Source organism: Odocoileus virginianus, chromosome X (assembly GCF_023699985.2).
Source record: "Odocoileus virginianus isolate 20LAN1187 ecotype Illinois chromosome X, Ovbor_1.2, whole genome shotgun sequence".
NCBI lineage: Eukaryota > Metazoa > Chordata > Mammalia > Artiodactyla > Cervidae > Odocoileus > Odocoileus virginianus.
In genome coordinates, this window is record NC_069708.1 from 10250908 (window position 1) to 10277248 (window position 26341).

Here is a 26341-nt window from a genome sequence, read left to right on the forward strand (position 1 = left end):
ATGCATGGCCTTCTCATTGCAGTGGCTTCTCTTGTTGTGGAGCACAGACTCTAGGCACTCGGGCTTCAGTAGTTGTGGACCCTGGGCTCTAGAGCATGCCAGTTTACCTGCTCCATGGCAGGTGGAGTCTCTGGAGCAGGAATCGAACCCGTGTCTCCTGAACTAGCAAGTGGACTCTTTACCTCTGAACCACCGGGGCAGCCCCAGCTACCTCATTTTACCAGTGAAGACTGTGCAAGCAGAGAGGTTACATCACTCACTCAAGGCCATATAATCACAAAACCAAAAATTCCAAATTTCCCCACCATGGTCATCCAATCCACCCCACCACCCCAATACCTTTAGGTTTTATTTTGCATGCAGAGAAGGTACCATTTATGGCCTTAGCTTCCTTTAGACCCCAGGAACACATTTATTTAAAATGTATTTTAAGGTACTGGGGGAAAAAAGACTAAAAGATTTAGGCTGTTTTAAAGCATCTCTGCCTTCTCTCCCCCACTTCTGACCTTCAAGGCATCGGTCATTCCCACAGGCCCATGGCAGAGAAACCCTTTCAGCTTATTCTGTCCAAAATATCTAAGCAAAAGAGTTATTAAGCCTTAAACTGTCACAAACGGTTCAGATACTGTTCTTCTAGGACCATTTTCATGAATAGCTCTCTCTCGAGTGACAGGGCAGGTAGTACATAATAGTTACTTAAGTTGAGGTGACAGTGGTTCCTGGTATAGAAGGTGATTGCTTCACAGAACCTGTTGCTGAGGCTCCCACAAGTCTCCTCGCTGTCTCCCCACATCAACTTTGAGGATTTGAGGATCTACTGTCCTGGGGCAGCTTGGAGAGTGTCCCCTGTCCCTGACCTGGAGCAGGATAAGTGCAAGGAGTAGGGAGGTCACACAGGGCAGTGGCAGCAAGGTGACAGTGTGTTTGCTCGGCTTTGTCTCTGGGCTCTAGGATAGCACTTAACAAGAAAAATCAATCACAACCTTGTGAGTACTGCCAGCACTAAAAACTGCATTTGAATTTGTCCACTCAGGCAGTTAGTTTCACTGTAAAGAGCTCCGGAGCTAGAGGTTTCCATGGAAACAGAGGAGTATGTGGGCAAAAATTGCTTTACAGGGAAATGAATGTTAGCAGCGCTGTTAGGTTGGCACTTTATGGCTGCCCAGTTGATGTGAGTTTGTAAGTAATCCAATGAACAGTGACTTTAAAAAAAGAAATACTTTTTCTCTCATAACAAAAGACTGGAGATAGGTGGTCCTGGTTGTGTTACAGATGCCCAATGATGTCCAAAACCCCCAGGATCTTTCTCGTCTATTCTTTGAATGTTGGCATGTCATCCACAAGCTTATTGCCTCAGAATGCAAAATGGCTGCTATAGCTCCAGGCCTCACATACACATTCAAGGCACCAAAAAGAGGAAAGGCAGGAAAAGCCAAGTGTGTAGCTTTCCAGGAAGCTTCCACCTCAGCAGATTTCCCCATTGATCAAAATGAGGTCACATAGCCAGCTCTAGCTTCACGGACTGCTGAGAACTGGATATCTGGCAAGGGACAGTGGAGACAACTGACACGATTGACTAAGGCTGATGTTCACTATGACCTAGAGCTAAATACAATTGTCAGCTTAATAAAATTGGAATTTGCTAATTGGAACTGCTTATTTTTTGCTCTTTTAAAAAAGTATAGTTGATTTACAGTGTTGTGTTAATTTCTGTGCAGAAAAGTGACTCATATACACACACACACACACACACACACACACACATTCTTTTTCAAATTCTTTTCCATTCTGGTTTATCACAGGATATCGAGTACAGTTCTCTGTGATATACAGTCGAATCTTGTTATTTATCCATTCTATATATACCAGTTTGCACCTGCTAACCCCAAATGGGAACTGCTTTTTTAAAATAGGTCTCACTGTCACCTGAAGGGGTAGATGGGGCAAATCATTGTGAGCCTATTTTTGTAGAAAAGGCAGCTCAGGCTCTGAGACATTTCATATCTTGGAGGAAACAGAACAAAATCATCTAGTGACACTTGCTGTAGACTGGGTTACCAGGTACTTATCATAAATCTTTCAAGCCAGCAGTCAGTCTGCAGGAACGGGGTAAAACCTGTTTTGCTTTCCTGGTTCCCTGTGTTTTCCTGGCTTGGATGTTTCGACATGAGAAGGGAAAAGAAACAAGTTTGAAACGGTGTCTAGGACCAAATGTTTGTAAGTGAAATTCCCTGCTGAATCCCTTTGATGATTGGAAGATAATCATTAACTAGAGTAACCTGCCTCCTGTCCCTCATCGCCCAGCATAATAATGGTCATAGAGCATCAGGAAAACTAGATGCAAGGGACTTGCTCCTTCTGCACCAGCACACGCACTCTATTTGGAGACTAATTAAGAAAATAACAAACCTGGCCACATTGGCTAAGAGAGCTCCCCACTAGGGTTTGCAGATTTTGGAGGGACTTTTCCTCCACACGGCAAAATGAAAGAGAATTTCACATTGTCATCGCTTCTCTTTCCTGGGTTCTGGTCTTTGAAATTACAGCTGCAGTGTTCTTGCCTCTGGGGCACGCTCTTGCTACCTTGAATGTTCTTTGGCAACTTCCTACAGTTCCCTCCATCTAAGTTCTTACCCTTTCCAAGAGAAATCCTCTCCTGCAGCCAGCCTCCCTGCTCCCATAACCCCTTCCTGCTTCAGATGTGGTCTAGGTCAGGTCAGCAACCTCGCCTGGGAGCTCGTTAGAACTATAGAGTCCTGGTCCTGTCCTGGACTCACGGAATTAAAATCTGCATTTTAACAAGAGCACCAGGTTCTCTGTGCACATTGCAATTTGAAAAGCCTGGCCATAATACACAGGGTTTTCTCCATCCCACCACTTAAAATACCCTCTCTCTGTCCCCCATCTCCTTTGATTTATTCCCTTCCTAACTGTCCTTCAGAGCTTAGCTCGTGTCCCTCTCCCTCTGTGAAGCCCTCAATATTCCCTCTCTCCACCTTACCCCTATAGATCATGACATTGAGAATTTAAACAAATGCAAAATATTTCATTATTTAAATGATTCAGATGTTAAGTCTATTTATTGAGATTATATCTTCTCTTGGGACTTCCCTGATGGGCCAGTGGTTAAGACTTCGGCTTCCATTGCAAGGGGTGCTGGCTCAATCCCTAGTCAAGGAGCCAAGATCTCACATGCCTCACTACCAAAAAACCAAAACATAAAACAGAAGCAGTACTGCAACAAGTTCAATAAAGACTTTAAACAATGGTGCACATCAAAAAAGAAAGAAAGAAAAATACATCTTCTCTCAAAGTGCCCAGCACAGGCCAAGCACATAATGTGAATTGTCTGATTCATCAATATCTGTTTCCTGTGTGAAAGCCTTCCCTTAGCTTTGCATGCTCAGTAGCTGAGTCATGTCCAACTCTGTGACCCCATAGACTGTAGCCTCCAAGCTCCTCTGTCCATGGAGTTCTCCAGGCAAGAACACTGGAGTGGGTTGCCATTTCCATCTCCAGAGGGTCTTCCTGACCCAGGGGTCAAACCCATGTATCCTGCATTTGCAGGCAGATTCTTTACTACTGCACCACCAGGGAAGCCTGCTTCCCTTAGCTGTACCTTATCTCTTTAAGCTTCTTCTGCGTCAAAGCAACTCCTATAAGTTTTTGTCTTCTCAACACCTTACGTACATCTCCACCCACTCCAGAGATTTCCTGAAGGCCTGGCTCTTATCTGCAACCTAGTGGCTTTCAACTGAATCAAAGCCCCAAAGAGGCCTCTAACCATTTGTTTGTATTTTGACTTTGTACCCCAAAAATTTCCATAACTTCTAAATTTGGACAGGGAATTCTGTTAGAAAAATTTACTTTTGGATATGGGATGTTTTTCTGCTCCACCATGGTACCCACAGGAAACGGGATTGCTTCTGTCTATCTTGTGGACATGCTATGTAGCAGTATCTCTGTTACTGGCCCCAGACCCTGAGACAAGAGCCACATCTCTGAGTCTGCCATCTCCCCAAATTCCAGGTGGGGGGGGGCACACATCCTAACCACCTACAATTTTCCAAACCTTTTCAGGAGATTATAGGATCTTTCCTAATGCCTGTTGCAAGGGAGTGGAGCTAGGACAGCAGGAACTCTACACTGACTTTCAACTTCCTGGTTTCTGTTCCATGTCACCTCTGCCCGCCTTGAACAGCTTTAGTTCCATCCTGACTCTATATAGTTTTCAAGTCTGTTGTTTATCATATCAGCTTTAAGTACTAAAATACCCAGGATCTTAATAACTCAAAAGCCTTTTTTCCTCAGAGCTATTATCTCCATGGGTATCATGAAAAGAAGAAAGAGGGGGACTTCCCTGGTGGTCCAGTAGTTAAGACTCCACACTTCAGTGCAGGGGATGTGGGTTCAATCCCTCATCGGAGAGCTAAGATGCCACGTGCCGTGCAGTGCAGCCAAAAAAAAATACCATTAAAACAAAGAATGAATATATGTATAATCAAATCACTTTGCTGTATACTTGAAGCTAAGATGACATTGTAAATCAACTCTACTCCAATAAATTTTTTTAAAAACCTAAAAAAAATGTCATTTTGGTGTTCATTGATCGTCAAATGGCTTTTTCTTTCTCGAAGCAGAAACTCGTGCTACCACCGGAATGGTGGGGCAGAGGAGTGGGTGAAATAAATTGCTGGAGGAAATCACCTCATGTCAGCTAACCTGACATTAACTGCATTAGATTCTTGCTCTGTTACATGTGTGTTTGGCATGATATTGGAGTGACCTTTTGCATTTCATCTGGCTGGGCAGTCACCTACTTGGGGCATTTTGGACTGTTGCTTGCTCATGCTGGCCGTGGTTGATAGCAAGCTAGCAAAGACCGCCACTTCAGAGGGCCTGTGGGCGGGACACTTCACTCTGAAAAGGGGTCTGTGGTGAGGCAGGCTTTCTGTGGCTTAGCCCATTTCATTTATTTCCTTAACAAAGATCATGTATCCTCAATAGGGAGGTGGTTGCATCAGAGCTCGACCTTTAGGTTGGGGCCAAGTCACATAGCATGAGCTTTACCGCGCTCTCATCTCTTCATGCTCACAGCCCAGCCCCATAGGACTCTTTCCCAACAGACACCTCTGTTCAAAGACCAGCGAAGGCAATCAGCTAAACTAATGAAACTATTTACACCAAACCACCAGAGACTTGCTTTGCATGTTTGACATATCTTAATTTATTTCAATTCAGTGTCAAAATTTATTCAAAGAACCAAATCCAAATAGCATATGCTGTCACTTATATGTAGAATCTAAAATATGTCACAAATGAACCTGTCTTTGAAACAGAGAGAGACTTACAGACATAGAGAACAGACTTGTGGTTGCCAAGGCAGGAGTGGGTTGGGGGCGGGGTGGATTGGGAGTGTGGGATTAGCAGATGCAAACGATCACATACAGAATGGGTAATCAACAAAGTCCTACTGTGGTAGCACAAGGAACTATGTTCAATATCCTGTGATTAATGGAAAGGAATATAAAGAGAACATATATATGTATATATGAGTCCCTTTGCTGTACAGCAGAAATTAACACAACACTGGAAATCAACTATAGTAAAAAAATAATAATAATTAGAAAAGAGAACCAAATCCATCCAAGACATCAGTACGCGAATAACCTTGTGTGCTACAAATACAGGAGAAGGAATCTGGGTGTGTTTTGATAAAGGCCTAATGGGCAGGGAGCCCCTCTCTGCCACCCCCAGTCACTCCATTCCCCCCAGTGGAAGTGCTGTTTCCTCATTCCTGAGGCTTCAGCAGGTTTCAGAAGCTGGAAGGCCATCTTCCTCGAGGTATGTGTGCTCATGTGTTACTCTGCACTGGGAGTGCGACCCGGAGGGATATTGGAGAGGGCAGACGTATGAGAGAACATGAAGCAGCCACTGTCCACCCCCACCCCTCCCACCATGTCATCTCCTTCTTTCCTAATGTACTGTGTGTTGGGGGGAAGGACAGTGAGACCAGGACCCTCTTCCTCGATGGTCTCCTCCGCACACTTTTCATGAGCACTCTTCACTTTTTATTTGCTGATCAATAAAGCCAAGGGTAGGTCTTGCCTGTTCCCAGCGATAAAGAACTGCACGCATAACTGGTCTTTATCCAGTCCAACAAGCTCCGTTTCTCTTTGTTTTTCACAGTGTTTCTGAGAGATAAGAGGAAACCGCCCAGACATGATGCATGACCGGGGAGGTTTTGCAATATTTTATAAACTCATTCTCTATTCGGAGCTGTGGATTAGGGGCAGAAAGAAAAAGAGAGGGCACCACATAGAACCAAAGTTGATTTTTTTTTCTGGGTTAAAAACAAGCGGGTGGATGGGACTTCCCTTGGTGGTCCAATGTGGTTAGGACACCACGCTTTCACTGCAGGGGCAAAGGTTCAATCCCTGGTCAGAGAACTATCTCCTATGCAGCACTGTGTGGTCAAAAATAGAGAAAAAAAAGAAAAACAAGCAGGTGGAGGAAAAGGAGACATGAATATATGTTCAACAGAGGAAAAAGTAATCCAGTTTTCAATTACCGGCAGGGAAGTCAAATAGAGAGAACTTTAGTCATTCAAATGAGTACATACCCTGAAACTCCAGTGGCCTTTTCCTGTCACAAAAACTGCCTCTGTTGTATGGATTCAAGACCAGTAGAGGCAGACAGAACCTCAGTTCAGGTGAAGAGCCAAATATATTCCCAGGGAATTATGGATGGTACCAGGATAGACTCCTTTTAAGTTCATGCCTTTTGAGGCTCTTGACAAGTTTCTGAGAGTGAGCCAGGATGGAGGGGTTGATATGAGACTGATAATGCAAGATATTAGGTAGAGTCAGACCAAATGTGAAATGAGTTGATGCCAATAAAGGCACAGAGAAAGATGTTTTTAGTGGCAAATTGAAATTTTGGTAGCAATTTGATAGATGCAGAGTGGAAAATATAAGAGAAATGGGCCTTTCAGCTAAAGAAAGATCTGGGGTTAAGCCTTGAAAGGATGGTGGGAAGGTGTTGGAAGATAGGTCTTTGGGAATGTTAGACAGGAAGGAGTAAACCCAAGAGGCAAAGATAGGTACCTAACAAAAGAGAAATTTAAGTTGAAACTCATGGCATACCTGTAATTGTTTCTGAGCAAGCAAATGGAAAACAGGAACCCAGAGTCTTAGTGAAGCTGATGTGTTACATGCTCTGCACTACAGTTTCTTTCCATGCCTGCCTGGGCTCATGAACTTTTCTTTTTTAATTAAAGCAAAAAATTTAAGTTGCTTTACAATGTTTCAGATGTACAGCAAAGTGATTCAGTTATAGATTTTATATATATATATATATATATATATATATATATATATATTCCTTTTTTCAGATTATTTTCCCTTATTACAAGATATTTCCTTATTACAAGATACTGAATATAGTTCTATATATATATATTCCTTTTTTCAGATTATTTTCCCTTATTACAAGATATTTCCTTATTACAAGATACTGAATATAGTTCCTTGTGCTATACAGTAGATCCTTGTTGGTTATCTATTTTATATATAGTAATACATATCTGTTAATCCCAAATTCCTAATTCATCTAATTCGTTCCCCCCTTTCCCCTTTGGTAACCATAAGTTTGTTTACTCTGTCAGTGAATCTAGTTCTGTTTTGTTAATAAGTTCATTTATGTCATTTTTTAGATTGCACATATAAATTATATCATATGATATTTGTTTTTCTCTGTCTGACTTTCTTCACTTAGTATGATAATCTTTAGGTCCATCCATGTTGCTGCCAGTGACATTGCTTCATTTTTTTTATGGCTGAGAAATATTTCATTGTACATATAAACCACATCTTCTTTATGTATTCCTCTGTCGATAAACATTTAGGTTGCATCCTTGTCTTGGTTATTATAAATAGTGCTGCTATTAACATTGGGGTGCATGGGGATGTATGTATCTTTTCAAATTAGAGTTTTCTTCAGACATATATGGTATTTCTATTTTGAGTTTTTGAAGGAACCTCCATGCTGTTCTCCATAGTGGCTACACCAATTTACATTCCCACCAACCACTGTCTAAGAGGGTTGGTTCCCTTTTCTCCACACCCTCTCCAGCATTTATTATTTGCAGACTTTTTGATGATGGTCATTCTGACCAGTGTGAGGTGGACTTGTGAACTTTAATTGCTCTATTGTAGACTTTTGTCTAAAAAAAATGTTTCCCAGGCTTTCTAGAGTTCCCCCACAATACCTAATAAAGGGCCTCACCAGACTAGTAGCTCAGTAATGTTAATTGGCAAATTAATGAACAACTTCCTTTTTATGTAATTATTTTTTCAAATTAAATGCTAGATTTGAAGAGGCCAAAACCTGGATTATAGTTTGCCCTTCTGTGCGTGCATGTGTGCATGCTAAGTTGCTTCAGTCATGTCTGACTCTTTGCGACCCTATGGACCATAGACCACCAGGCTCTTCTGTCAGTGGGGATTCTCCAGGCAAGAATACTGGAGTGGGTTGCCATTTCCTTCTCCAGGGATCTCCCCAACCCTGGAATCTAACCTGTGTCTCTTAGTCTCCTGCATTGGCAGGTGGGTTCTTTACCAGTAGCGCCACCTGGGAAGCCCCTTGTAATGTTGGGTAAATCAGAAGAGCAAGTCATGATTTAAGAAATCATTAGTTATTTCTAAAGGATTGGGTGAGTCAGATGGCAGATACCACATAGGAAAATTTGATGTGTGAGTCTTTAGAGAAAAAACAAAATCCAATAGACTTGATCCCAGATTCATTCAGTCAGGCCAAGGCTGAACTGTAGGTGATTTTTCTTTTTTTGGTTACTCTGACTAGTACTTTTCTTACATAGGTTTGCCTTTTTGGAAGGTTGGCTTCATGAGAGTAAAGGTCTTGTCATCCTGTTCACTGTTATGTCTCCAGCACCTGGGACAGGCTTTCCTGCCATGTGATAGTAAGGGCTTAAGAAATAATTTTGGAAGGAAGGGGAAGGGGGGAGGTGGAGTAAAGGAAAGAGGAGATGGAGGACTCTGCTTTTCATGCCAGTACAGCTAGCTCTTACTCACTCATCACTTACCAAAGACCCCCTCAGGCTCAGCATTAGGAACCAAGGATACCAAAATGATGAGACATCATGGTCTTTTGCGTCTGATTATCCACTAGAGAGAAAAAGAGAACACAGTGGGTGCTGTGCCAAGAGTAATGGGGACATGAGAGGGTGCCAGAGGGAGCATCCAGTCAGCCCTAAGGCTGAGTGGGTGGCAGAGAACATTGCATACCTGAGCCGGAACCCTAATAATTGCAGTGATGCTTTGTAGACTTGAGAACATTTTAATCTCTATAGCCCTCAAACTTACAGTGGGGAAATTGAATAAAATATGGGAGCCGGCATGTCACGCATTGCCTTTTGGCCATCCTCTGTTCAGTCATTTTGTTTTTGCTGTGGGATCTTCGTTCCCCAACCGGGGCTGGAACCTGTGCCCCTTGCAGTGGAAGCAGGGAATCTTAACCACTGGACCAAAGGAAAGTGCCCAGAGTCATTTTGATAGCGAAAGTTCTTTTGGACTTTGGTTTTCTTCTGCTGTGCTGTGCTATGCTCAGTCAGGTCTCACTCTTTGCAACCCTATGGACTATAGCCCACCAGGCTCCTCTGTCCATGGGATTCTCCAAGCAAGAATACTTGAACGAGTTGCCATTTCCTCCTCCAGGAGATCTTCCCCACCCTGGGATAGAACCCACGTCTCTTGTGTCTCCTGCCTTGGCAAGCACCTCGGAAGCCCTTCAGAGACTGCAAAAGTAGGCTCTAGCGAGTCTGTTGTGTAGCAGCTTGTCATAGAATTGTGGCTTTATAAGCACAGTCAAAATGACACAAACTGAAGGCCTATTGTCTGAGCCAGACCCATGCCGTTTATCAGGAGTAACAGCTTTGTTAAGTATGGTCACTTAGGACCAGTCTTTGTTCTTTTCTGAGCAACTGCTTGTTCTTGTGACAAGGATTAATGACATAACAGCTGTAAGGTGGTCTTTGCCTTTTACAAAAGCCTATAGCAGTAAAGATTTGTGTTTGCCATCAGAATAGCAAATTTTCTGAAGAGGGGAGATAAACTTGACAGCAGAGACAGAATCAGTGGTTTTTTTAAAAAAAAAAAAAAGGTGTGGTGGGCTGAGCTTATTTACAAAGAACAGGAGTGGGGGGTGTTTATGCTGATAGACTATTTAAGCAAGAAAATCTGGTGTCAGAGGAATAATGAAGATCCTGCCTTGACTTCTGCTTCTTGATTTCCTTACTCAGGTGCTGACCCCAGCCCAGATCAAATCAATTTGCCAGGCCATCCTGGACTCTGGGAAACAGTATGCCATGAAAAAGAGGAAGCCATTCCCGCTGATGTATTCTTACTATGGAACCGAATACTTGGGTGAGTGAAGGTGTTGGCCAAGGCCTGGAGGAGGAAGGCAGTCTCTAATAGCCGCTTTTACATAGGTCATCACTATCACTGGGAACCTTTTAAAAAGCCACTTGAAAATAAATATTGATGGATACCTGAAAGCACAATTTCATATTTATTTTCAGAGTCTACCTGTCAGAAAGGTAACTGTTTGTGGAGAAGGAAATGGCAACCCACTCCAGTATTCTTGCCTGGAAAAATCCACGGACAGAGGAGCCTGGCGGGCTGAAGTCCATGGGATTACATGACTGAGCATGTGTGCACGAGGGTGGAGGGAGATGGGTTGGTAGCAATAAACTGGTAGAACTAAAAAAAAAAAAAAAATTAAAAAAAAAAAGGTAACTGTTTTAACACTGTGTGTGTGTGTGTGTGTGTGTGTGAGTCAGTCAGTCATGTCTGACTCTATGTGACCCCATGGACTGTAGCCTGCCACACTCCTGTGTCCATGGGATTTCCCAGGCAAGAATACTAAAGTGGGTAGCCCTTCCCTTCTCCAGGGGATCTTCCTGACCCAGGGATCAAACCCAGGTCTCCTGAATTGGCAGGCGGATTCTTTACCATTGATCCACCAGGGACTTTGACTAAAGACTAAAATACTTTATTCTTGATTGTGAATTCATTGGCCTATTTTTGCTGAAAGTTGAACAGCTTATACAATCACTGCCAGTAGTACCTGTGCACAGGGAAACAGGATTCAGCCACTGACATTGTCAAGTTTTTAATATTAATGGATTAATTCCCTGGTGACTCAGTAGTAAAGAATCCACCTGCCAGTGCAGGAGACATGGGTTTGATCTCTGGGTGGGGAAGATCCCCTGGAGAAGGAAATGACAACCCACTCCAGTATTCTTGCCTGGGAAATCCCGTGGACAGAGGAACCTGACGGGCTACAGTCCATGGGGTCGCAAAGAGTTGGACATGACTAAGTGTGAGCATGCACACACACACACAACAACAGGATACCAAATCACAATGGCTACTTTTGAGATATGAGGCTTGTGAATGAAAGCTGGTTACTCCCCCCTTGAATCTTTCATAGTCTCCCCATCGCCCCTTGCCAGCATGACTTGCAGGGCCCATTGTAGATCGCCTGCCTCCCTCTCCAAACTCCAGCTTTTTCTTTCGCTTCCTTGGTTCTGCCCAGCATAGTCTCCAGCAAACAAACCTTTGTGCCTGTTCCTTTTGCCCAGAATGCCTGGCTTTCCCCATCCCCTTCATCCATTTGTCATACTTGGGCCCAGACTTCCAACTGGTCCTCCTCCCAATTGAATTAACGATGCTTCTCTTGTCTGTATAGGAGCAGCTCATGGCCTATCGTCCATCCTCCAGATGCTTCTTTCTTACCATGAGCACCTCAAGCCCTCGGACCAGGAGCTGGTGTGGCAGAGCGTGGACTTCCTCATGGAGCAGGAACAGAACTGCAACTGGCCCCCTGAGCTCGGCGAGGCCATCGAGAGGGAGAATGAGCTGGTGCACTGGTGCCACGGCGCCCCAGGTCTCATTCCCATTCTTATCTGAAACCATTGCCTTTCAGCGGGCTTAGCCAAAGACACATGCCTTTTCTGAGAAGTGAGGATATTTCTCACCTTATACCATTACCACAGGAGGTGAAAAGGTCAAGAGAAAACTTTTCAAAGCCAGAAAAGTCTCCATCAGTTAAAGATTTCCAGAAATGATGCTGTGTTTAAAATATAAATGATCAGTATCTATTTGCATACAAATTAAACTAGTGTTCTCCAATAAAATATAATATGAGCCACAAATGAAATTAACTGTTTAGTAGCCCTAGTGAAACCACAGAAACAGGTGGAATTAATTTTCATAATAGATCTACCCCAATCTTCCCCAAGGGGCTTCCCTGGTATCTCAGACAGTAAAGAATCTGCCTGCAATGCAAGAGACCAGAGTTTGATCTGTGGGTCAGGAAGATCCCCTGGAGTAGGAAATGGCAACCCATTCCTATATTTCTTGCCTGGGAAGTTCCATGGCCAGAGAAGCCTGGCGGGCTATGGTCCATGGGGTCACAAAGAGTTGGACATGACTGAGTGACTAACACTTTGAGTACACCCCAAATGTTATTTCAACATGCAGCCAATTTAAAAATCAAGTAGGAAAAAAAAAAGTCGAGTAGGATTTCACAGTTTTGAAATATTGTCTTTGAAACCCTGTGTATATGTTAGACTTACAGCCCATCCTGATTCAGACTAGCCATGTTGCAGGCACTCAGGGCCTTCATGGGACAGTGCAGGTCTGGAACCTCACAGTTCAAAACGTGGTCCCTGGACCAGTGGCATGGGCCACCTGGATGCTTCTTGGCTATTGAGAATCTCAGGCCTCACCCCAGCCCCAGTGAATCCCAATCCGCATTTCAACAAGGTCCCTAGTCAATTTGTATGCACATTAAGGTTTAAGATGGACTGTTCTGTAATTTGTCTTCAAATGACAGTTTCCATTATCACCTAATGAAAAGTCTAGAGAAATGAGAAGCCATTTGTCCTGAACTCTCTGGAATTGAGCCTGGAAACTTATCAGACCCCATCTTTTCACTTTCTTTCTTTCTTTTTAACCCCATTATACCACTAATTAGGCCTTAGAGAAGATGCAATTCAAAATAAATTAAATTCAGAGAAAACAATTCATTTTGGTCGATTGGTCAGGGGAGAGACTTAAAATACCGAAATAACGCACATTTTGATTAGGAGTGTATTTAATTTTCAAGGCTATGCTTCAACACCATGAGTGAGTACAGCTTTAAAATATATTTAATTTGTCTTTAGTTTGTTACCTGATTTTTATGACTTCCTTTCCCCTCCTTACCTATGTAATGTTCTTTAATCCAAGTGGAATTTCATTTTTACTTCAGTACAGTCTGAGATGACAAATAATAGAAGTCAGTCCATTGGCTAGATTTTCTCTGCCTGCCACTTTTGCTTAAGGGAGGACTTCAAAGGCTCCTGTGTTCACTTGTACCAGCGCCAGGGCATTGTACATTATGTCCAGGCTAATCCCCACCAGTGATCATTTGAGTCCATTTTTTTTCAGGCTTTGAACTTTTTCTTGAAGAAAAACAGCAGTTATTTACCATTCTGGAAACGATATCTCTTCATGTTACCCTCAACACTCTCATTTCCTATTCCCTTTAATCATTAGCAGTGATGGCCATTGGATATCCTTCAAGCACCCCAGGATCCTTGAGTTTTGGAAATGTCCCAAATTAAATACAGCCTATTTTAAAAGGATCTAATGTATAGCCCTGTAAAGAGTGGCCAGATTGTCTACTAAAATAAGTGGCTGGGTCACTTAATTGATGTGGGGGTCTTGAAGGACAGTTACTCCATTCTTTCTGTAGTGTACTTCACATCCCATCTGTCTTTGTAAATCATGGACCATAACAGTAAGCATAGAATTCATTACCCTGAGGACTTTATTCTCATATATCATTCATGTTCAGTATCTTGGTAAGATTAAATGTAGGTTGCAAAGCAAAAGCATTCAACCCATGTATTCACCAGACTGCCAAAAATAAGCCAGTTCACAAATGAATAAACAACCAAATGGAGCCCATTATGTCTGCCAACTACCACTTCCATCTCAAGGGTATCAGTCTTCCTTTTAAGAGATGTGCTAAAAATAGCACCAAGAGGGATTAGGAATCTGATAAGTGCAGGTTAAAAATCATCAAGATTCCTCTGAAGTTGGCAACAGTAAGCTCTCCAGAAATTCTAAAGCAGGAGATGACCTAGAAAAATAATTCTCACTTGTGTAAGGAAGACATTTTTTTTTTGGAGAGTAGATTTATGAACAGTACAGATGGTTTGGGGCAGCAGGCTGATTCTGTGATTAAAAATCTGCCAGAAATAGTCCACAATGTGGAATTTCATCAGTGATATCTTATCTCCCGCTATAATTGTTTCCTGTTGAATTTCCTTCAACCCACCTCTACAGGTGACAGCCTTAGTTATCATTTATGCAGTGTGAATATACTTCTGGACTCTTAAGTTAATAACTCTGGATTCTAATTGTAGCTCCAATGCTAACCAGTTAAGTAACCTTGAGAAAACCACTTTCTTTTGTGCTTTTTTGTTTCTTCATCTGTGAAAGAAGTATGTGGAGATGGAGTAGGGAAACTGTCTTTTTTAAAAAAAAAACACTACAGAAACCTTTTATCCTGTGGTCCCTTGCCCTTCCTGAGGGATATGGCCCCAATGATTTGCAGACACTCAACATTTATAAATACCTAGTGAAATATCGAGTTTTTCTCACTAGATGCAGGCAGATTCACCTGACCCCTTCCTAGCCTTAGCGATTCTGAAATACAAGCTGAAAACTATTTACAAAATCATTAAAACAAATGCTGTGGCTAAAATAAAGTCTGGATGGCATTATGTTACATCATTACTGTGGTCACACTGACAGTTCATTTCCTTTACTCTGGGTGAAACACAGGTGTAGCTATTTTTTTTTTTAATCATTTCTTGAGGGCTCCTGGATAGGTGACTTTTTTCTTTGTTGTTTGTTTTTTTATTGAAATGTAGTCAATTACAAAGGGTGACTTTGAATAGATAACAGCAGGGATTTGTACAGTGCAGGTGTCTTTGGCCACTAAGCTTTGTAGTATACACTGGACAGTGCCTGCAGTTACAGATCCCAGAATGGACCTGTGTGCTGATTCTGCAGGATGTTGAAATAATATGTACCAAGTCTGACTGTTATGAGGCTCTATTAGATGACATGTTTTCAAAGATTCAGTCTCCCAAACCATATTTCTTAAGTAATAATTCCTTTTCCCAGTTGTATTAATATTTGGCAGACATATATCATTGCTGCCTGGGAGTTTCGTGTCAGTGGACAATAATCACTGTTTCTATGATGACATGACAGTGTTCCCAGCAAAATCAAAGAAAGCCAACATCCTTTCCTTTTAGATTAAGCCACCTGATTGTGGACTTCTCTAGGTTAGGTAAGCAGACAATAGGTTTAGGAGTTTTTCAAGGTCCCTTCCATGTACCATTCTTTGATCTGGGGTGCAGGAAGAGGCCCTTTCTCTCTGGCCAGAACCACAGGATCAATGCCCATTAAGCTGCCTGGGGCTAGTGGCCTGGTTTAGCAATGGGACCATCTCAGCCCATCTTCCTTCCGCATATCTCATCTCCACTTCAACATCTGCCTGCACCGGGGTGAGAAATGAGACATTATAGGGTCAGCAGGCATTTGTGGAGGCCTTGACATGTGTCAAATACCAAGACACAGATCGGAGAGCAAAAATGAACATGACAGAGTACCTGCCCTTAGTTAACTGGCACAATATGAGGGGCGGCAGACATGAAAACAGGTCATTTTAACAGATTTACCGATACAGAAAACAAAGTAGTGAGTACCAATGGCGTACCAGAGGGCTTCCCTGGTGGCTCAGTGGTAAAGAATCTGCCTGCCAATGGAGGAAACATGGGTTTAATCCCTGGATTGGGAAGATCCCCTGGAGGAGGAAATGGCAACCCACCCCAGTATTCTTGCCTGGAAAATTCCATGGACAGAGGAGCCTGGCGGACTACAGTCCATGGGGTTGCAAAGAGTTGAATACAACTGAGCGACTGAACATGAGCTCATTGGGTACCAGAGGGTAGGCGGAAGGGAGGAGGGGCAAGATAGGGGTGGGGATTAAGAGATACAAACTACTATGTATAAAAGTGCTAAGCAACAATGATATGTTGTATGTTGTTTAGTTGCTAAGTTGTGTCTTACTCTTTGCGACCCCATGGACTGTCGCCTGCCAGGCTCCTCTGTCCATGGGATTCTCTAGGTAGGAATACCAGAGTGCGTTGCTATTCCCTTCTCCAGGGGATCTTCGCGACTCAGGGATCCAACCGGGTCTCCTGCGTTGCAGGCAGACTTTTTACCATCTGAGCCACCAGGGAAGCCCATATGTTGTATAGCACAGGGAATTACAGTTTTCTTGTAATAACTTTTAATGGAGTTTAGTCTGTAAAAATACTGAATCTCTATCCTGTACACCCGAAATGAATATAACATTGCAAATCAACTATACTTCAATTTAAAAATAAGTTATTATATTTAAAAACAAGTAATTTTAATACGATAACTGTATAAGTGCTCAGATTTGTAGGAGTGATGGGAGCGCAGAGGAGGCATCTCTGGTCCTTCTCCAGGTTCCAGGAAGGCTTCCTGGAGGAGGTGATGCCTGAGATAAGTTGGCCAGACTAAGAAAGGTGAAAAGTTTATTCCAAGAAAAGTCAGAGGCATGGAGCCAACATGGTGAAGGAAGGGAACCATGGGGGTGGCTTGGTTTTACTGAAGTGAAAAGCTCCACAGAGGGAGAGGGGGAGGAGTAGCCAGGGCACAGAGTAGGAGCTGGGTGGCCGAGGGCTCTCTGTCTCATCTAGACAGGAGCTTCACCTGGATTCTGGATGGGGAGAGCTAAGAACCACAAATTACACTGCAGAGTTGGTCCGCCTTGAAGCAGAGGGGGCTGACCTATATGTCTGTTAGTCATTGGCCAAAATTGCTTGAGGGTGGGGGTGCATTGCATAGCCTCCCATTTGGCTGAGGGCTTATCCCCCAAGAAGAGGAAAGCTGTGAGTTTTGTCAGCAGCCAACTCACAGCAGCTGGGAGATGGGACACCTGCTGGTAAAGAAAAGGAATCTGACAGAGCGCCAGGGGCTTCTGGTTCACCTTCAGTACCCGGGTTAGATGGTGTCACATTCCTCATGGGTCTTTCCTCCCTCCACATGTGGGTTAGGAGCCTTCCTCTGTGCTTCCGCAATGCCTTGCTTTTCCCTCACATGGCCTAATGAATGCCCTCAGTTAGGTTTTAAAGACTACGAAAGGAGGGGCTTTTAAAAACCTTAGCACCTCCTATTGTCCTGGTATATAGTAGATAATTAATATCTAAGCAGCCACCAAGTCTGTGAGCTGTCTCTTTCATTAGCCTCTTTGTCATCTTTCTGCCGACACCATCAGCTCATAGCTCCCCTACTGCCCTTCTTCAGGTCTTGGTTGACTGCACAGTGGGGCATTTTGTCTATAACAGTAATCATCATTAAAAAGATAAACCAAAATATTCACAACAAAACACTCCCACTGGTTCCCTACCCCCCACAAATACAGTCCAAGGTGCCCAATTGGACTTGTAAAATCTTCCCAAATGTGAACGCAATCTACCCTTCCATTGTCCTGTTGCTTAGAACACTCTGCCCCACTGGTCTTCCTGTGACTTGTTTATTGTGGCTTAGAATCTTTGCCCTTGCTGATTTGATGCCTGGAATGCTCTCCCCCTCTCCTCCTGCTTGCAGTTTCCTATGTATCCTACACAGTTCTGGAGAAAGCCTGACTTCTAGCAAAGCTTCCCTTGACAGTCTCCCTCAGGGAACTTCGACTTTTCTGATCCCTCTAGTATGATTTTCAGCGCCATTCATTTTATGTCCCAACATCATCGTAAACTGCATGTCTTATTATGTATCTGTCACAAGTACATATTATTTTCTCCCTTTCTAGATAATGCCTTCCTGAAGGACAGGCATTGTGTTGAGTTATCATTTATATCACCCAGGGCTGGAACTGGCTACATAATTTGGGGGACCCAGTACAAAATAAACACGCAGACCCCTTTTTGAAAAAGGATTAAGAAATTCAAGATGGCAGCAACAGAGCCTTCAGTACAGGGTGGGGGCCTTCTGGAGGTCCTTTATGAGGCCGTACAGTTCACCCGCCCGTGAAGCTGGCCCTGCCTAGGGCTGTGAATACAGCAGATCATCAATGAACACTTTCAAATGAATGGATACAGTGAATGAATGAATGCATAATTAAATAAGTGGAATTCTTTTAAAAATCATTCTTTGTGGAAATGACACTTTCTTCCTAGAACTGAAGGAGGATAGTGCTATAGGTGACCATTGTCAGTGGTTATCTGGAAAGCACTGGCTGAGGAGAGCCTGTTGTTAGGTGTTCATCATAGAGAGTGTTAAAGAATACCTTTTTTTCCCCTTTTTTTGCCACATGGTGAGACATGTGGGATGTTGGTTCCCCAACCAGGGATCGAACCCATGCCCCCTGCATTGGAAGCGTGGCGTCTTAATCACTGGTCTGCAGGGGAAGTCCCCAGAGATACATATTTAAAAGAGAATAAAATCATCACTCTCAGACAAATATAAAATAAGCATGTCAACAATTTTATTTAACTCATAAATTAATAAGGGAACCAGAAAGGTGTTATAACTGACTAAAAGGAATCTCCAAAGAGCAGACGTATCTCTAGGCCATGAAGAAGGCTGACATGAGTTTGCTTAATAGATGCAAAAACTAGCTGCTTCCACAAAGACTGAGGGAAGTCAACGCAACATATATCGGACAGAATGTGAAGTTTCTAGAGACAGAGATTATTTACATTATTGTCAGTTTTCTACAAGGTAATTTCTGTCTCTACACAGTTGTAAAATAGGCCAGTCACAGACAAAGGCAGAGATAACCCTGATGGATGAGCTAGTCCAAATACCTACTAAATTCCAGTCTTTCCCACTTTCTGTAGAAGGTGGGGGAGGCAGGAGAAAGTTATCTTGGACTACTAATCTCTCTGAATATGAGCACCTGGAACGTGGAGGAAATGGTTTCTATTAATAGCTATCACTTCTCTTGTTTCCCTTCCTGCCTGTGTAACGGAGATTGCCTTGGTTGAGCAGTGCTGAAGGAACGATATTTCTTTGGAACAGTAAAGATGGCAGGGCCTCACTTCACAGCTAAAGCCAGAGTCTTGGTCAAGTCACTCGGAATCATTGTTGTTTTTGGAAGGACTCCCAGTTGGTCTCTTAAGAAAAGGTGTATAGTTTTAAATACTTTTAACATGACAAATTCTGAATGTCCGTGGGGGGGATGGGCAAACTGTATAAACATTTATCCTTTCCAAAATAGCAAGATATGTGTAATGCTTACCAGGGTATTTGTCATTAAATATTAACCCATTTGCAAATTATGGATTTTATCTGACTAGGTGCCTGTTGCTGTTTCTTTCAGTACTGATAATCACCATACAATTCAAACAATTTAAATCTCACAGGTACAATAAGACTCCCTTGGAGAAGATTCTATAGCCTTGCTACTCAAAATGTGGTCCCTGGAAGGGTCATTGTTAGAAATGTAGTACCCCTGGCCCCATCTTAGACCTACTTGATTAGAATGGATATTTTACCAATACCCTGATGATGTATGGGCCTCTTCCAGTTTGAGAAGTTCTACTCTATAGTATTAAGCCTTGAAAATCACCTCTAATATCTGCGATGTTTTTACAGGAATTGCCTATCTGTTTGCCAAAGCTTATCTGGTTTCCAAGAAACCACAGTACCTGGACACATGTATCCGGTGTGGGGAACTCACGTGGCAGAAGGGCTTGCTAAAGAAGGGCCCAGGGATCTGCCACGGGGTGGCTGGCAGTGCCTATGTCTTCCTGCTGCTGTACCGGCTCACCGGAAACTCTAAGTACATCTACCGAGCCCAAAGGTCAGCCTTTCTTTGCATGTTTTTTTGTTTTGCCAAATGTTAACCCAGTTAATGTTCAGAACAAGTAATAGTCACATAGTTTTAAAAGTGTAAACACAAATACTTGCATGGTGCATTTTAGCAATTGAATTCACTTACCAGGAGACAGTTATCAGTATCTTAGTTACCTTCTCAGAGCTATACATGTCTGTGTGTGTGTATATATATATGAGCAGATAAGTGTATATGTAAAATTTTGTCCCTCTTTTTTGATACAAATGGTAGCACTTTGCTATCATAGTGATCACCCTCAATCAGTAAATAAAGGACCTTTCATCTTTGTTGTGTAGTATTGCATCTTATGAATGAGCCATATGGAGGGCAGTTTGGATTCTTTCCAGTGTTCTGCATTGTATATATATGTATGTGTGTGTCTGTATATATATATATATATATATATATACACATATATACATATATATATGTATATATATATCATGATGTTCACCTATGGGTATGAAAGTGTGTTAGTCAGTTGCTCAGTCATGTCTGACTCTTTGCAGCCCCATGGACTACAGCCTTCCAGGCTCCTCTGTCTGTGGAAGAATACTGGAGTGAGTTGCCATTCCCTTCTCCAGGGGATCTTCCTGACCCAGGGATCAAACCTGGGTCTCCTACATTGCAGGCAAATTCTTTACCATCCTAGCCACCATATCTGTAAGGTAAATCCCTAGAAGTGGAATTACTGGGCCAAGGGGTATGCCTATTTGTGATTTTTTTATTTATTGTGGTAAGAACACTTAATATGAGCTCTATTCTCTTAGCATATTTTTTAATGTACCATATTGTTAGCTACAGGCACAGTATTATACAGAAGATCTCTGAAACTTACTCAACTTCAATAACAGAAACTTTCTACCCATTGAGCAAAAACTCCTCACTTCCCCTCCTCCACCCCAACCCTTGGCAACCTTCATTCTATTCTCTGCTTCTATGAGTTTAACTGTTATAGATTTCTCATGTGTTATCATGGAGTATTTGTCCTTTTTTGTCTGGCTTATTTCACTTAGCATAATGTCCTCATTTATCATTTAGAACAGTGCCTGACACAGAGTATCTGCAGTGTATGTATTCAATGTTATCATCACTAAAAATTTGAGTTATATCATTCCAGACATTTCTCTATGCATAAATGTATGTTCTTATATCTATGTATATATATTTTAATAAAAACCTACAATATGTATGTATAACTGTACTATACATACTGTTTGCAGTTTATACTTTTAAATAAACAATTGTTAAGGGACACCATTTATTTCAGTTTGTGTAGATCTAGCTCATTGTTGTAATGACTGTATAGTTATTTATTATAGTTGTACCATGATTAATTTAACCAATCTTTAAGTAATGGACACTTAGTGTATGTGCAGTCTTTACTAAAACAAACAAAATTGTCCCAAATATCCAATACATATATTTTGGTACCCTTGTCAGAAAAATTTTAAAATTGAAGTCATTAAATCCAGAGGTATTTTTTTAACTGTCTTTATCTTTTGTCCATTTTTTTCCTGTTATGATGCTTATTTTGAGTACTATAACTCTTTGTCAGTGTATGCTATAAATATTTTTCTACTTTGCCATTTTTCTTTCAGCTTAGTTCATAGTCTTTGTCAGACCAAAATTTTTATGTATCTCTCCTGAAAAAGTTGTCAAATTTTTTAAATTTCTGGATTTTGTGTTATACTTAAAGAAACCTTTCCCACTCTAAGATTAAAAAATAATATTAATTTACATGAAACTTTAGTACTTTGGGGCTTCCCTGGTGGCTCAGATGGTAAAGAAGCTGCCTGCAATATAGGAGATCTGGGTGTAATTCCTGGGTTGGGAAGATCCCCTGGAGAAGGGAGTGGCTACCCACTCCAGTATTCTTGCCTGGAGAATTCCATGGACAGAGAAGCCTGGCAGGCTACAGTCCATGGGATTGCAAAGAGTTAGACATGACTGAGCTTTTAGTACTTTTACTATTGTATTTTAATTTTTATTTTATTTTTTTATTTTAATTTTTAAAATAAATTTATACCCCTTTGCCCATTTCTCCCACCAATTTGTTACTTTAACTTTTATTTTTTTTTTTACTGACAAAGTAATGTCTCTGCTTTTTATTTTATTTTATTTTTTTTAATTATTTATTTATTTATTTTTTATAGGCTAATTACTTTACATCATTACAGTAGTTTTTGTCATACTTTAACTTTTAAATCTTTGATTAGCTTAGAGCTTACTTTTAAAATAGTGTCAGATGGGTGTCTATCTTCGTGGGTTTTTTAAATCTTTTTTTGTGTGTTTTTTAATTAAAAAAAACAAAACTTCCCTATAATGTCTGTTGAATCCAATAATTTGAAATTCCAAATTTATCACAGACTGAATTTATATAAATGTATGAGTTTGTTTCAGGACTTTATTTCATTATTCATTCATTTCTAGTTTTTCTTAGCTGTACTTTCTCTTTTATTCTTCCAATTGTATTTTATTGAAATTTTTTTTTTATTAGTTGGAGGCCAATCACTTCACAATATTGCAGTGGTTCCCGTCATACATTGACACGAATCAGCCATGGATTTACATGTATTCCCCATCCCGATCCCCCCTCCAACCTCCCTCTGCACCTGATCCCTCTGGGTCTTCCCAGTGCACCAGCCCCGAGCACTTGTCTCATGCATCCAACCTGGGCTGGTGATCTGTTTCACCCTAGATAATGTACATGTTTCGATGCTGTTCTCTTGAAACATCCCACCCTCGCCTTCTCCCACAGAGTCCAAAAGTCTGTGCTATACATCTGTGTCTCTTTTTCTGTTTTGCATATAGGGTTATCGTTGCCATCTTTCTAAATTACATATATATGTGTTAGTATACTGTAATGGTCTTTATCTTTCTGGCTTACTTCACTCTGTATAATGGGCTCCAGTTTCATCCATCTCATTAGAACTGATTCAAATGAATTCTTTTTAATGGCTGAGTAATATTCCATGGTATATATGTACCACAGCTTCCTTATCCATTCGTCTGCTGATGGGCATCTAGGTTGCTTCCATGTCCTGGCTATTATAAACAGTGCTGTGATGAACATTGGGGTGCACGTGTCTCTTTCAGATCTGGTTTCCTCAGTGTGTATGCCCAGAAGTGGGATTGCTGGGTCATATGGCAGTTCTATTTCCAGATTTTTAAGAAATCTCCACACTGTTCTCCATAGCGGCTGTTCTAGTTTGCATTCCCACCAACAGTGTAAGAGGGTTCCCTTTTCTCCACACTCTCTCCAGCATTTATTGCTTGTAGACTTTTGGATAGCAGCCATCCTGACTGGCGTGTAATGGCCAATTGTATTTTAGAATCAGTTTTTCAAAAGTTAAAAAAGTCTATGGACATTTGATTGGGATTTCAATGAATTTATATGTTGCTTAGTGACATTTTTAGAATATTGAGTTTTTCCATCTAAGAACATCATATGTTTTCCCTTTATTTAAGTTTGTAAAAATGTCATTTGGTGAACTTTTGGTCTTATGAAAAAGGATTTGTGTGTTTCTTGTTAATTTTATTACTATGTATTTTATGTTTCCAGATTTGCGAATGGAATCTTTTCCTCAATTATATTTTCAGGTCATTTACTGGCATTTATGAAAGCTTTTAAAAGTATACATATTATTGTAGTTAAAAGCATACATATTATCTAAGATGCCCTTCTCTCATATGAATCTACATTGTATCTTACAAACATCTTAGTTTTGATAAATAACAAGATGATATATCTGGCCACCTTAGTGAACTCCATTAAGATTTCTATTAGATTTTCATTAGATTCCATTGGGTTTTCTAAGTAGGCACTCATCTGCAAATAATTATAATTTTGTTACTCCCTACTCAACTGTATACTCTTTTTTTTTTTTTCATTTCCTATTGCATGGGTCAGAACCTCCATAGCAACGTTCAATACTAAGGATAGTAAACATCTTTGCCTTCATGCTGATTTCATTAGGAATGAGTGTGTTTCACCACGATCTTTTAAATTTGCTTCTTATAATGTGTATCATATCAGACTATGACACTCCTCTGTTCAAAATAATCTGATGGCTTTCTATATGACTCAGTAAAAGACTTAAGTCTCTTCACTAAACAAAAGGTCCTTCATAACCTTGTCTCCCATTATGTCTCTGATATCATGCCCTACTTGTCTTCCTTCTGGTTTTTTGCACTACAGTGATTCTGTTAAGATTCCAGGTACAATCTACCTCAAGGCCCTTCAAATTTTGGGTTTCTCCATACCTGTGATGTTCACTTCCTACATATATCTCCCAGCTCTCTCACTTCATTCAGACCATCATTCAAAAATCATTTTCTCAGAGAGGCCTTTTCAAGGCAATTTATCTAATATTCACTCTTAAACTGTAAACTACCCTTTATATTTGCATGTATGCACAGAAGCAAAAATACTAGCATATGAGTCTCCTATTTGTAGCTGCATTGTTTAGGAACTCTGTTAATGTATTTTGACTCATGACTCCCTAATCTGTTTAGGTTTGCAACCTGACCCTTTATTTTCCAAGTATAGGCTTTATTTCCCAAACATAGGCTTCCCTGGTGGCTTAGATGGTGAAGAATCCACCTGCAATGCGGGAGACCTGGGTTCGATCCCTGGGTTGGGAAGATCCCCTGGAGGAAGGAAAGGCTACCCACTTCAATATTCTGGCCTGGAGAATCCAGAGGAGCCTGGCAGGGTGCAGTCCATGGGGTCACCAGGAGTTGGACACGACTGAGTGACTGAGTACAGCACATAGAGGAAAAAAGTCATTTGGGAGATTATTTAGGCTAATGTGATATCACCATTGGAATAAATTTCATCAGAGGTTATCATGCTCTAGAAAGCCTATTAAAAAGGATCTGAACAACCCCTCTATTTTTCTGGCAGGCCAATCCTAGATTACAGTTTTAGTTATAAAGCCTGGGATGGCAGAGTCCTTCAGACAAATTTCTCACAAGTAAAAACTGAAAATGTGCAGGTAATATCTGAATATTGTTTGGATATTGCATTTAATTGTTTAGTGAACTGAAATTTCTACTTCATCATAACTCAAATGTGGTATGGCCCAAATTAGAGAAACTTCCTTTGGCAGTTCCTAAAACAGTAAATTCAAACAATATGTACCTTCCTGGAATAAACATTATTTGGTAATTTCCTATTACTCTCTTAACACAGAGTTAGAATTTATGGGTCCAGAAAGATATTTGACAACCTTTTCAGTTGCCTCTATGATTATTTAATTATTCAGGTTTTCTACCTGTTTTTGAATTATTTTTGGTAATAGATCAAATGTAAAGAGCCTGCCTACAATGTAGGAGACCTGGGTTCGATCCCTGGGTTGGGAAGATCCCCTGGAGAAGGGAATGGCAACCCACTCCAATATTCTTGCCTGGAGAATTCCATGGACAGAGGAGCCTGGCGGGCCATAGTCCATGGAGTTGCAAAGAGTTGTACATGACTGAGCGACTAACACACACAAACTCTTATAAAAGCATCTAGTTCATATGGATTTTTTTTTTAATCTTTGATGTGAAGATCTGAAAGTACAGTTCCATGGTATTTAAAATTTCCCATGTCTGTGATCATATGCCCTTTCACATTCCTAATGCTTTTGTTTTTCCTCAGTGGTGGTTTAGTCTCTAAGTTGTGTCTGACTCTTGCGAACCCATGGACTGTAGCCTGCCTGGCCCCGCTGTCCATGGGGATTCTCCAGGCAAGAATACTGGAGTGGGTTGCCCTTCCCTTCTCCAGGGGATCTTCCCAACCCAGGAATCCCAACCAGTGGTCTTCTTCATCGCAGGCAGATTCTTGACCAACTGAGCTACGAGGGAAGCCCTGTTTTTCCCCAGACGCACCAGCATTTTGTCTATGTGGTTTATCCTTTAAAGAAACTGGCTTTTGGTTTTTATTAATTCTTTTTGTTTTTCTCTTTTGCTTCCTAATTAATTGTTTTCTGCCTTTATTTTTTATTTTCCAGTGTTCATTCCCTTTACTTTGTTATTCTCAACAGTTTTTAAAAAGTGCTTAATTAGAATACCTTCCATCTTTATAACAACAACAACTCAGATCAATGACTTTTCCTCTGAGTTCTGTTTTAGTCATAATAGGTTTTTTTATTTCATAATAGGTTTTGATATGTAATGTTAGGTATCTGTAATTCTTTTTAGTTCCATAATTACCATTCTGACTTCTATTTTTACAGAATTTCTTAGAAAAATGAATTGGTTGGTTTGAATTTTGCACCATTGGGTATATTTTGGAAACAATCATTTTTACTTTAATATGATAACATGCAGTATAGGTCAG

At 41.2% G+C, this 26341-nt stretch overlaps 1 protein-coding gene across 1 annotated transcript in view; it reads left to right on the top strand.

Annotated features, from left to right (window-relative positions):
* LANCL3 (LanC like family member 3) overlaps positions 1–26341 on the top strand; it is a 115029-nt gene that overhangs the window by 76678 nt on the left and 12010 nt on the right. Inside the window, exons 2-4 of the mRNA XM_070461833.1 lie at positions 10319–10442; positions 11770–11967; positions 19773–19980. Coding sequence (XP_070317934.1) covers positions 10319–10442; positions 11770–11967; positions 19773–19980 — 530 coding nt within the window. The remainder of the gene's footprint in view (positions 1–10318; positions 10443–11769; positions 11968–19772; positions 19981–26341) is intronic.